Here is a 13,521-nt window from a genome sequence, read left to right on the forward strand (position 1 = left end):
CGTTTGGGAAACCACAGGGACGTGAAGGGTGGTGAAGCATGGGTGAAGCTTTGTGCTCGGCGGCGTTGCCGGGAACATCCCTGGGGTGCCGCGCAGTGTGGGTTTCCCGCTGTGGTAGCGGGGAGTGCGTGTTGTGCCTGCCCTTGTTAGGCAGGACGCGTGTTTGCTTTCCTAGGCTGGGATAATGAGAGCTGCTGGAAATTAGAGTTATTTGCGACTGAGACCATAGAAGCTTTCAGCTATTTTAATTTTTTTCCTACTAATGTTGGTTTGGATCTATGTAAACTCTGCACCTACACAGTCAGTTGTGCTGGCTCCTTGAGTCCCTAGTAGTCCACAGTGCGTGTGCTACTTTGTGACCAGACTTCATCTGAAAAGAAAAAGCTGCTTCTGACAGTGCAGCTTCGACCTGAATCGGCTCCAGCTGATACAAAGCCAGACTGCTTCAAGTGATGCTGATGTGGAACGGTGTGGACCCAGGCCAGCTCACAACAATTAGTTGCAAGGTTAGGACTCGCTCCTTTGTGAGAGGAGCAAAGAGAGACCAATGCAGAGTTTCTGTAGTATCAGGATTTGTCCTTTTGATCTTTGTCTTGTCATCCTTCTGTTGAAAGTCACTGTATCTCAAGGAGTCAGAAGAACCTACAGTTCAATTTGACAGGCAGATCTATCTTTTAAATTCCTGCCAGGTGCTGTAGTTACTTTGAAATTCTTGCTAGTTATTCACTGACTTGTGGAGTAGTGGTCTTAGATGATTGTAAATTGGGAAAATCTACAATAGTACTGTGATGCTTGAGGGTGGGGCAGAAGGTGGTAGGGGAAGACACTTAGATTAATCATTTAGAGACAAGAACTTAGCTGTTGCTTTAGTTTTTGATGCTCACTGCATGCAGTCTAACTTCAATAACAGTATATATGCTGGATAGGTAGAAAAATAGAGTACATTATTTAAAACGTGTACATGCATGATTATACTTTGTTACTTGTAGCATATTTCAGACATCATTTGTTTTTAAATTGCTGTCATAAACTTCTTGAAACAAGTGTATTTTATCACTTCCTAAGAAATAATTAAACTTTTATATTGACATGAGTCTACAGTAGTTTATCACCAAAAAATTTCTAGGACCACTAATAAAACATGAAACAGCATGAACTGACAGGTTTGTACTCCAAGGCCCTAGTCTAGAATAAATAGTTCTTGAAAAGACCAGGCTGCACCTGCAACAGCTTCTCAGATGACACTCAAAAGGAAAAAGTTACTTAGAAAGGTTGCTTAAGTGAAATGACTATTTAAGAAAAGATATTTTAGTGAAAATAGATAAATTTAATTCAAATGCATAGACAAGCGACCTAAATACATAACTTAGATTTTTGATTTGCATGAGTTGTGTTTATCTGTAGCATAGCAATATCCTAATTACAGACCCTATTCTGCAAGAGTATCCTTGGGCAAAAGTATTCTTACATTTGCCTGAAACTCATTGTGATTTCAGTCATAGTTTGGTACTAATAATGTGTTTAGCTGTAACTCTGAGTAGAGCATTTCCGCTAACCTCTCAGATTTGCTGACGCAGTTCTTGTAACACTGTATTATCTGCATATGGAATTACAAATTTTTGAGCTCTAAAACTCAGCTCAGACACTTTCCTTGTCTTAACAACTCATGGAGTTTTTAATTTACTTAATTTTTTGTTTATTTCCCGGTGCAGTCCTGTAGTTATAGTGGTACCACCAAGGGGATGATACTCTGTGATGGGTGGGCAAATTTAGGAGGAGGACTAGAATACCTGTAGTATTCTAGAAAGCTTTACTTTGGAAGTGTAGTTAACCACAAACCGCTGCTGTAACTTAGGTGTGCAGAACAGCAGAATGTAGTCTTTCTCAAAAAATAACGCAGACAATTTTTTTTAGATAAAATGTGGCTTTATAGTTTTCAAAAATAATTTCCAGGACTTCTGTTTCTACAAGTGCAAATAGGTCAGTGATCCACATTGCATCTCTGACAGCTTTTTCAATGTGTAAATTTGTTACACTATTTTTAAAATATTTTGTCTGTATAATATAATGTGTAGTTTCATGTTGTAAATCACAGCACCTTTAAAGCCTGTGGAATGATGCTGTCTCTTATTGACTCAGCGTCTACTCAGGATTCATAACAAGCATTGGTTTCTTTTTCATGGTGAGAATATGCCTGTTATTTCAAGTCATCTGCTTTCGAGCAAATTAAGTATTGATTACTTGAGTTTGCATTTGAATAACTAGCCTGATCCTTTGATCTGTACTCCCTGCTATGCATATTGATATCAACTGGAGGAGAATGAATACAGTTATGGCAGCCAAATTTTGGACACCAGTGTGTTGAAAGAAATGGCCATCATAAGGAGATGCGATGCCATTTGCTAGACTTTCTGGGAAGCATTTATGACAGCTATCTTTGGGAGTTTTAATTTAGATGCTCCAAGTTGGTTGTGGGAAAAGTTCATTTTTTTTTTTTACACTGCTCTTGACAGGGTTTATGGTCACTTGTTCAGATGTTTAAATAGATTGTATGAATCTTGCTTCTCAAATTCCTCTGTATTATATTCTGTATCTAGGATTATTTGAAGTTTGCATGAGACAAGGGGTGCTAGCATTTAACAGTCATGCTGATACTTTAAAGAAACTGGTATAATGTAAATTTTGCTTTGTAATTTCATTCTGATGTCAGTGTGGCATTCTCTATGTCAATATATATTTCTGGCCTGGAAGCTGAAATTTATCTGATGTCTTGCCACCTGTAGCCTTGAGCCTGTGGTTGTGATTGTCTCTTCACATTCTGTAGTAGTCTGTGTAATCAGTGTTGTACTTGTCTTCCACAGGAGCAAAGGCAATACGAACAGTCATTTCTGGTATAGCCAACACAGGTGAATAGTTAAAGCCGAAGTGGAATCACATAAATGGGCTGGTCTGTGGGGATGTTGGAGACCATGCGTTGTGTCTCCATTATAGACAGAATTCTGTGCAGCACTCAGCTGTCACTTCTCATGCGTAACTGCTGTCAGCACAGTGCATTCTGAAGTCTGTTTTTCACTCATTTGTGGGGTGACGTTTTCTTATACTGAGTAAAATATGGGAATTGGAAATTTAATTCTCATCTAAATAAGTAGTATACCCTATATTCCACAAACTGCTGTGATAGCAAGATAACAGATCTTATATATATGTAAATACTGTCTTGAGAAACACATAATCTGCATGAAAAGTGTTTTGGTTGCATGGAGGGGGTGTTCAGAGTTTTCATATCCTTATTGGTACCATTTTACCTGCTTTGTTTTTTGATTAACACAATCCCAGTCCTTGACATAGTAATGATGTCCTGTGGTCAGCTGAGTGGGGGAGGAGAAGGCAGAAGGTTTACTCTGTTGAATTCAGTACCTTCATATACTACTGTGAGCTCTCTGCATCTCTTGGTTTGCTCGAGAAGGTGTTGAGTTTAACTTCTTTGAATGGTTCTGTTGGTTTTCTTATGACATCAGCAGTTCTTGTTTTGTTTGTTGTAGTGTAGGCAATACTTCTTGCTCCAGTTGGGGCATGTAACACAAAGTAGATGTAAGCAGATTGACACATTTAAAGGCATGTCTATTGTCTTTGAATTGACTGTGGTCTGTCACACTGACTGTAGTAGTTTGTCGTTTGAAATGCTTGACTTAGAGTCACAGTGATACATAGACTGAGGTGGGTGTTTAATTACATCTGCATATCAAAAATATCAGCTTTGTGTGTTGACTGATATTGGCAGATCTACCAGCTTTAAGGCCTCATTCAAGATACTGTTTTGGAGTTGTGTTTTTTTTCTGTGGCACTTGGTTGGGAGAGGTGTTTTGGTTTGGGTTTGGTGTTTGTTTTTGTTTGTTTGGGTTCTTTTTTTCACCAGATATAAATCATAGCCATATTCCAATAGTGAAACTTTTAACCAGTTTTTCAGGCCAGAGAAAATCCATGTAAATTTTTTTTTTATCTTGGTGACTTCCAAGAGGAGAAGAATTTAATCAATAAAACTAGAAAAAGTTAGAATCTCTTCAGGGGATTTTTAAGTTTGTGTGAAGTGGTTGAGTAGTATAGTTGCTGTGCTAGATGCTTGCATATGTGATACTGTGCTACTTATTCTCTCCTTATTCCCTGAAATAAGATTAAATGCCTCCTCACCTATTGGAAATAGAGGGGAGAAAAAATCCTATGTAGCAGATGGGAAAATGAGGCTCAACAGCTTAGTGGCTCCATCTAGCATCATTCGTGGAGTCTGTTGTAGAACTAGACGAACTCTGCTTTCCAGGGACCTACTCCAGTGACTTGACCACAAAGTTACTGCTAGTTCTTTCCTATCAGTAAGAGTTACCATATGTTGCCTTTGATGCAAGAAGCCCCTGTGGTATGCTTAGTGCTCCAGTAAACTATTTTTGGAGGAAACGTGCTACCATTTTTAAATTATTAATTTATTTATTCAGTGAAGCCATTCAATTGTGTATAAGCAAGTATGTATCTTAAAAATACATTATTATTGTCTAGGTCTGTTTCCTGACAGTTTCTAAGTTTAAATTAAAGTAAGTATTAAAAAAAACCCCAAACTTAAATAATTTAATCCAAGCATTAATTTATTGTAACATGCTTAGCTATACGCAGATGATGTGAAGAAATGATATTTTGTGATTTTAAATGTCCAACAATACATAGCTCTGAAAAATAAAACCCTCTGTCCTGCAAATTCAAAAGGTGGTGGCTTTAGGATGTAAACATTATTTGAATTATTTCTTGCATGACATGTTTGCCAGAATTAGTCATTGTTAGACTTACATGTGAAACAATGCTTTTAGCTTCATCGGGAGTCTTTCTCCTCCTGTCTTCCTGTAGCTGACTTTTGTTATACAGTCACCTCAGAAATCCTCAATTTTAGAAAATAGGGAAGTTGCTCCACAGCTTATTCTCTATTCTTAGCAAATTGTATCAAAATAATTCATAAAATAAGTGTAAAGAGTAATGCTTTAGTTGACTGCAGTATTAAATTTCAGCCTTTGTAATTTGTCATACATCCTGGGAAACCAACTCACATCTGAAAACCCCTGTGTGCAACACAGGGAATTGCAGTGCACAGCCTTGCTGTGCCTGTTGGCTGCCCCTGCCCATGGGGGAAGGGCCTGGCACATCCTGCCTGTGTGTGCCCAGTCCTTTGGCAGGAACCCAGGAAGGCACAGGGCATTTCCATGGGCCTGGCACTGCAGGAGGTAGGGAATGTGAGGTGCACCTGCCTTCTCTTGCAAATGCAGGCTTAGTAATAAGATTTGTACACTAGCAGGTGCCTCTTAAGATTTTGTGCAAGCAGAAGGAATTTCTATTTTCATGTGTGCAGCAGTGGTTGGATATATTGAGGTAGGTGATTTCTAATGTGTATTTCTTCTTCCTCTTTGGAGGTGAATAGAGATTAGGTGCTGTGAGTTTTTTGGGTTTGTTTTACTAAGGCTGCTGAATTGATGTGTTAAGTGTCATAATTTACCCACCCATCCACTTGTGCAAGCAGGAGACTAAATGAGACTTTCACTTCCCTGTCTTTTTCTTATTTTCTTGTTTTGTTTGGTTGGTTGGTTTTTGTTCATGATTTGGAGCTGGTTTTAGCTACATAGAGTGGATGTCCAACACAAAGATTTTAAAACATAAGTACATAAGTATATGTACAGCCTCTTGAATAATGTTGTGGCTCTTGTTTGACTTCAAGATGAGTTAATTCAGAGAAATTTGCTGAGAGCTGCAAGCCTTTTTACTAGTTTTTTCTAACCTGACTTGGCACAGTGCTGGACAAATGCCATCCAAGGAAAGAATTGCAGTGCAGGAAAGGGGACTGCTTTTCTGTATTATTAAACTATGCTCTTGAGTCGTACTAGATAGGAAGAAGGTGGCAAAGTAGAGAGGGTTTACAAAATCACATAGTTAAAGTTGCCCAAGTATCCTAATTCAAAGAAGTTTGGCTTTGTACCTAAATGATCTGCATGTTAATGGCTTTTATCTGAGGTTTTCTATGGAGAGGCAAGTTTCAACATCCTGTTGTATTTCTTTTAATACTCAGCAAAGGCATAAGTCAATCGCCTTAGACAATAAAATTGATAATAAATTATGTGGAATTCATGGTACTTGAGTTAACAAAGTTTTATATAAAAAAATACTTGTGTGAATTTTGATTTTTTTTTTTTTAAATAAGGAGTTTTAATACTTGCATGTACTATTTCTAACAGTATATGCAAAATGTTTTGGGTGAGTGCTGTAAGAGAACAGCTAAAGAAGTCTAAGATGATGGCTCACTTCTGCTATTTACATCTAGTAAATTTTAATCAGGTCAGGATTTAGGTAAGTGCTTTGGATCTGTGTGGCTTCACAGCTCAGAAGTTAAGGCACAAGTCATTAATTCAGATCCTATTAAAGCCTTATATTTTATTTAAGCACTGGAATAGATTATGAAAACTCCTGAAGATTTAAGAAGGGCTTAGACATAAATGTCTTGTGAGCAGCATTGTAGGACTAGCTGATCATGCTTTGGTGTATGGAGATAGATTGGATGACCTCTTAAGGTCCTCTCAGTCTATTTTCAACTATTTTTTTGCAGACCTACAAACTTTTTCTCAGGGTAGCTCATTGCTGCTTAGAATAGCAAGTTTGAGTGTGCATAGTTCGAAAGGTTTTTACCCAATGTGGCTCCACACAGCGCCTTGTGTTGCTAACAGCAAATCTATTACGAGTGTTTCAGTGGGAAAACTGCATTCTGTGCTGCTTTGAAACAAGCCAGAAGCATTGTTACAGCTTTTCTCCATCCAAGGACCTCACGATTCTTGGGCTTTGTCAGTTGAGAGTCCCTTGAAAACACCAGAGAGAAAGAGCTCAGGTATATATATGCCCAGTGTTTTAATGACTAAATAATAATACTGGAAGTTCTCATGTGTTAAAATCCTACAGCTGTATTTAGAAGTTGTTGGGTACGTCTGGAAGTTTTGGGAGTTGAAAACTAGGAGTTACCTGAGAGAAGCTTCATCACCTACGTTACTCATTGCCATGTTAAAACTTCTACCTAAGAATTTGTAAAGGGTCTGATTCAGACATCTTATCTTTTTTGCTTATTTGTGTACTCAAAGCATCATTCTGCATTGATATACAGTTTAATTCTTGATTTAACTCGTTAATTCTTGATTAATTTCTAAGTCTATGAATATAACATTTTTTATCTTTACTGAGTTTTGTGGTTCTGCCACAAGGCATCAGTTACATGGAAAAGCCAATAGTTGCCAAGTATACTGAACTCTGCTAATAGTGTAAGGACTGCTTAGTAATTTACATGCTCAATTCCAATATTAATAATTAGGAAATGTTGAGTTTAATGGCAGAAGAGCTATTCCAAAAGATGCAACTGGTATTGGTTTCATAAGGGGTTTTAAAATAGCTGACAAACATAGTTGGGGAAAAAAGTTAAAATATTTGCCAGAAAGAGTACTTAAACATCCAGAAATAGTCTAACAATAGTCTAAGTGCAAAGGAGAGATATTATGGAGGTGAAAGAAGATATTTGATTGTGTCTAATACCGAAGAAGCTTTGGGAACAAACTTACACCCTTCAGAAAAAAAAAAATCCTTTTAGACTGTATAAAAGAAGTGTTTAGCAAGGTAGGTCCAAATCAGTGGAACTTTGACTTGCAAACAGTGTAGGAATGGAGATACTAAACTAAATCTAAAAGCTTCAAGTATATACTATCTATGATATTATTGATGAAACTAATCGGAAAACAGGAAAAATTAGTACAATAGGAAATATAATGATTTTCCCACTTAGTATTCCAATTAATATGGTTTAGATACATGTAAAAAACACTATGTAATAAGAATGATGGTTACCTAACATTATTATTAAAACAAGATATCCTGCCCCAGATTGCTAAATTCTAATTGTATTTATGGATGGTAGGTGCTGTATTTTGCATACAAAATTACCCATCTGGATCCAGTGCTAATCAGAAGGATAGATGGGAAAAGCATGAGGTTTATTGTGCAGGTGAGTTTTGCCAGACTTCTGAGATGAATTGGATCTCTTGCAGTAAGTGTTTGCATCATAATTTTTTTAAATATGGCATTATGACTTGCAGATCAATATATAACTGTAGTATGTAAAGTGCAGGATATTCACTGCTTCAAAGGAAGTGGTTAATTGATTGTGGGGGGGATGTGGGCTACATTTCTTGGTGTACTTCTTTCTTACAAAGGGTTTGGTATGACTGTGTTTTCTAGATGCCAGTACCTTAACATATGACGCTACTTGTGACCTTGTCGTCCCTGCAGTGGTTTTTATGGGCGTGCATTACTGGTCAAGAATTGAAATAATCTGAATTTTAAAAAAAGCTTTCTTTAAACTGTCTTTCTGGCAGGAAAATCCTACGAGTTCTTATATCCTGAGAGTTCAGTGGGTTGAAACCTGCAATTTTTGATTGCTAGAAATATTGATGATTGGTTGACTTTTGTGTCAGAGGTTCTGTCAGATCATATGGGGGGCATTCATGTACCAGCTGCCTAATAAAGATTCCCTGATGTCTGTCTGCTTTATGCCTAGTAGAGAACCTGGAGGATCTCTTTGTGTTCCTGTCCATGTGCCTTCAGGAAAACTGCTGGAACCCAGCTGTGTTTAGATATTGATTTCTACTAATTTAATGAGATAGGTCAACAAGTTTAAAAGCTTTGGGGAATCAAATTTGTACCTAAATTAACTTGACTTTTTCCACTGGAAAACACAACAGGAAGTTGAATCAGAGTGGACTGGAAGACTGTTTTGTAGGTTGCCTTTATAAGGGATGTGCACCCTCCTTTTCCTGGCATAAATTGATTGCTGATGTGGTCAGGTGTAAGTAGAAATTTTCTGTGGATCTTTTCTGTTATTTTTCTTACATTTCTCTTGTGTTGCCATCTGAAATATGTTTTACTTTTGGAACCAGAGTACTGGGAATAGCCAGATCTTGGATCAACTCTGCTTACTTAGTTGCCCTGCTGTGGGAGGAGAGCAGCTGAAGAATAATCAAGGTCTAGAGTCTCTGTCTTTTGAATTAGACTAATCTGAGAATGTGACAGATACATACTCAGCCTTCTCTTAGTCTGTGTTCATCAAACTATTATATCTTCTCCTAGTCTGTTATGTCATCAAGGCATGCCCTTAGTGCTAGTTAAAAACTAGAGGGAGTCTATTCCCAGCAAAACAAAACTTATTTTATTTGCTCACCTCTTAAGCATGCTGCTGACCTCCTCACTCCACAGTGGTTTCAGTAGTGCCATTTCCAACAGGAACCCTTGGGCTTTATGTTTTAGCTCTTAAGAAAGTCAGTGCACTTTTCAGCCTTTCCGAATACACAGCTGCTTTCCATTTAATGGTAGCATATACCAGCAAACCATAAATCATATATACATCTTCTTCTTTACCTTACATGGCTCAGACTGTTCTGAGGAAAACTGGTTCTACCATCCAGTGATTCCCCTAGCATAATCATTGCTTGGGTATACCTGGTTAAAAAGATCTTGCTAATCCAGTGCTCCGGCTCAGACATGACTGCATGGTGGTCATGCTGATTCCTTGAGTTTGTTCCTAGTTCCAGTGAGTGTGTTTTGAATGCATTGCTTGAATTCAACTGAAATGTAACTGTAAGGAGTGCAGGATTAAACAGGAAAACCAGATTGTGCAGAACACTTTATTTGTTTTGCAGAAGTTTGCTGTGGTTTTTCTGGTTGACTGTTGAAAAAGTCGGTGAGGTTGAAGATTAGAGCGTTTTTAAAAACAGAGGTTGATCTCCCCTTTTTGTCTTTGAAGGGAGGCTTGTCTGAAGTTTCTGAGAGCGGGTTTCACTTCCAACTAGTTTCAGTTGTCTTAAAATAGGTAAATGTGAAAACTTAAAGCTTTTTGTGTGGTAAATTCTTATTTAACCTGCAGTTAATGTACATTATTATTTAGCAGAATGACTGTTGTAGCAGGAATCACTGTTTCTGAAAATCTGCGTGTAGAGTGGAGTCTGTTTAGAGCACATGGTTTTGATATACAAATTGCCCTATTTTAGGCCCCAGAGTTTAGCCATTGTTGTTGTTAGGACACTATAAACTCGTTCTTTTCAGCTAAAGTCAATTATTTTATTTGTTCTACTGATTTATTTTCTTTTTTTTTTTTCTTCCAGTTGACAAGATACTAAGGAAGCTATCTTGGAGCATGAACAGTGTAGAGATCTGTAGCTAGCTAAAATACAAATGTTAATTTATGTAATAAATTTGAGAAAAGGGAAAGTATGTGACTTGTGGCCGTGATGGTAATGATAGATGTATACACAATATGTTTCCCTGCAAACAAGCTTTATTAAAAACACTCATTTCTGTTACTTAGCTAAGCTGGTATTTTTCTGGTCTTCCATTTGATCATCTCAACTTTTTATGTATCTTAAGGAAGGATAGTACAATACAATATTCACTGCCTGTACACTGTAAGTAAAAGATACTCCAATGTGGGGAATGTGGGCCTTTTGGAGAATCATCAAATTACCCTTAGCTGTACAGATAGGTTGTATTGACTGCCCTTAACTGAGACAGCTTTTAAAGATTGTATTCACTGCTGTAGTAACATATAGCACGTGACACTGATTTCTTATTAGTCCTCCATCATGGAATGATGACTTTGAGTAGACCAGAGTCGTGCTAGAAATCTCTAGTATCTTCCTGATGCCAGGAAAGATGAGAAAATAGCACTACTACCATTCCAGATGTCTGCAGTAGAAAGACAATCAGCAAGCCCAGCCTTCTTCCCCTGCCTACCATCTAAACAAAACAACCAAAAAAAACCCTAAAGAAACACCCCCTCAAAAAAACCCAACCCACCTGTGTCATATTTGGGAAATCCATAATTCCTATAACTTAGCTTTTTCCAGCTGCATCTTCTAGCAAAAATAAAAAAGCTCAGGAGAAAAGTTGCTAGAGAGCTCGTAATCATCTGGTTGAGCATTGTATGCTTGCAATATTTGAAAATTAGAATTCATAAGTGGTTAGGATTTAATGTGTCATATATGAAAGACTCTCCTCCAGCCATATGCAAACTAGAAGACTATATTAATCAGAAGTTGTTATAGAAGAATGCTGGGAAGGTTCTCAAGAAGTCTGCTGAAAAACTGAGTAGTGGGAAGGAAGGCGTAGAGTGGAGCTAAAATCTCTGAATTTCTGAGCAGCTTTTATTAACTTTCTAGCATCTAAAAGATAACTATCTATACATGCATGTAACTATTAAGTAAATTAGGATTTGAAAAAATAAATTAATTAGATTTTGGGTTCTCTAGGAAAGCAATAGACAAATGAACTTAAATTCTGTCTGCAGTGGTAATGGAAAATGGTAACCATTTTTAATAGTTTTTCCTTTGTTTCTAAAATGATACAGAATTGCTGTTAAACTTTAGGAGAAAAGTAATAATTAATGCCCAAGGTGATGCCCTGTACCATAACTTAGAAAATACATATTTTTCCTTACAGCTTGCTATTGGTCATGTTTGTTGTGTAAGCAAAGTCATTCAAAGTCTTTCAGGGAAAAATATCTCTTAGAAATTCTCCAAGTATAGTATCACTGTCAAGAGAAAGAAATCCTTTGTTTGCCAACTAGGTATTTAAGATTTTCTAAAAAATCTTTATGGCTAAATTTCAAATTCAAAAGCCTTTTTCTGTATGGTTTGTTAAAATGGCCCTTGGGAAAGTACAGAAAGTAGTAAATGCTGTAAAATTAATAGTAGAATTAGAATTGCATTCAGTGTTTTTTCTAAATCCATACTGTAGTTACAAATTATCCTTAAAGTGGAATAAGGGCTGAGCTGCTTTGTAAGGTCATGTTCTTAGAAAGAACCTGCTTATCTGTTCTTTTTTTGTGGCTTCTTGCTGTTCAGTCTTCATCAGGTTTGGCTGTTTTGCAGAATGGAAAATAATGTCTAGCTGTGTAGTAGTGAGGCTGCAAATGCCAGATTGTTTTATAGATTTCTTACTGTGACTTCATTCAGGTTGAGAATACATGAGGATCAAAGCAACAGTGGCATTACGTGCCAGCAATATGGAGTTTTCAGTGTTTACTTTCAATTACCCGCTTTTGTAGAATATGGAGAAGAGAGTACAGTAACATGCTATGATAGCCTATCTCCAATATATTTATTTCTGTACTTGGATTCAGTATTTATTTTCACTTTGTCATTTTTACAGAATGGACAGCAAATTGTGGATGAACCCATGGGAGAAGATGATATCAACCCACAAACTGTGAGTAAAAGATGGTTGTAATAAAGATAGTACAATATTGGAGCACACTGACATCGCTTAATTCATAGGTGTTTGCCACTAGCATTTTGTTGTTTAGGTTTACTGAACATGGAGTGCACTCTAGGATCTTAGTATTTTTGAAAGGGGTTTTTTCTCACTGGCTCTGGTCTAGCTTGGTATCCTACTGTTCTCAAAACTCATTCCTCAACTTTTAATAGTGTTTCAGGGAAGGTCAAGGGGTGAGGAACAACTGTGAAAGTGTTTCCGTTGTGCTTGTTATTGAAAGGCCTTCATCGAAGGAATTCTTAAGCTAGGCTTCTTAAAAACAGAGATTGTTACTAAAGAGCAGATCAATGAACCTTCCTGACTGTGATAATTTTTAAGGTTCCTTGTCTTCATGTCAAACTTGCAGTTTACAAAATTTCTTACTGTGAAAATACCACTGAGTTCAGTTTTCTTGTTGCAGTGCCTGTGAATTTTGTCAAACGTGAAGTTTACCTGTAGTTCTGTGTTAGAGAATACTATCTGAATGTTAAGTCTGGTGATAAATGGCTTTACTAATAAAAACAATTTTTGAATCTCTGTATTTGGTTGGAGTTCAGGGTTCATATGCTGGTATTGCATATTGTGCAGACTTTAGGTTGCGAGTAGATGGTCAAAGCTGTTTCCATCTATACAGCATGGATATAATTGCAACACCAAAGCAGTTTCTCTCTCTGCTGAAATTGTGCACAGAGACAGTTGAGATAAGTTGCTTTTTCCATGTTTGTCTTCAAATGTACCTGTAATAGATGTAGCTCTTAAGCTGACATGAAAACTGGGTGATTGCAAGCCTGCACTGTGTAGCTACTCTTGGTTCCTCCTCATAGCATCAAGGTTCTGCTGTATTTAACACAAGATGAAGAAACAAGGCCGCTGCTGACAGATGACTGAAGCAGTGCAGTGTTGAAGAGTAAGAAAAGAACAGTATTTGTGTTTAGAAGGCAACACTAGGAGATTGTTCAAATATTGTACATAATACAGACTACAATCCTTACTTGAATTCTTGAAACTAGAACATATCTTTGGGAAAGTGTTGAGTTTTGTTTTGGTTTGTTAATTTATTTTGACTAGTGCCATTGCTTGATTGTTTCCTTGTTTTGAGTCTGTAACTTATCTATTGTATTTGGTTTACAAGGCAAGATTTTTGGGGGGGGAAGGGGC

General features: G+C 37.2%; 1 protein-coding gene across 2 annotated transcripts in view; it reads left to right on the forward strand.

The window, feature by feature from the left end:
- Positions 1–53: 53 nt before the first annotated feature.
- RPS6KA3 (ribosomal protein S6 kinase A3) overlaps positions 54–13,521 on the forward strand; it is a 75,475-nt gene continuing 62,007 nt past the window's right edge. The window contains exons 1-2 of one of the 2 annotated variants that reach the window (XM_017728433.1): positions 54–506; positions 12,262–12,318. In XM_017728433.1, coding sequence (XP_017583922.1) covers positions 453–506; positions 12,262–12,318 — 111 coding nt within the window. In that variant the 5' untranslated portion in view covers positions 54–452. The remainder of the gene's footprint in view (positions 507–12,261; positions 12,319–13,521) is intronic. The other variant, XM_008629246.2, reaches the window with a different exon arrangement.

Source organism: Corvus brachyrhynchos, unplaced genomic scaffold (genome assembly GCF_000691975.1).
Source record: "Corvus brachyrhynchos isolate BGI_N302 unplaced genomic scaffold, ASM69197v1 scaffold11, whole genome shotgun sequence".
In the NCBI taxonomy this organism is placed as follows: domain Eukaryota; kingdom Metazoa; phylum Chordata; class Aves; order Passeriformes; family Corvidae; genus Corvus; species Corvus brachyrhynchos.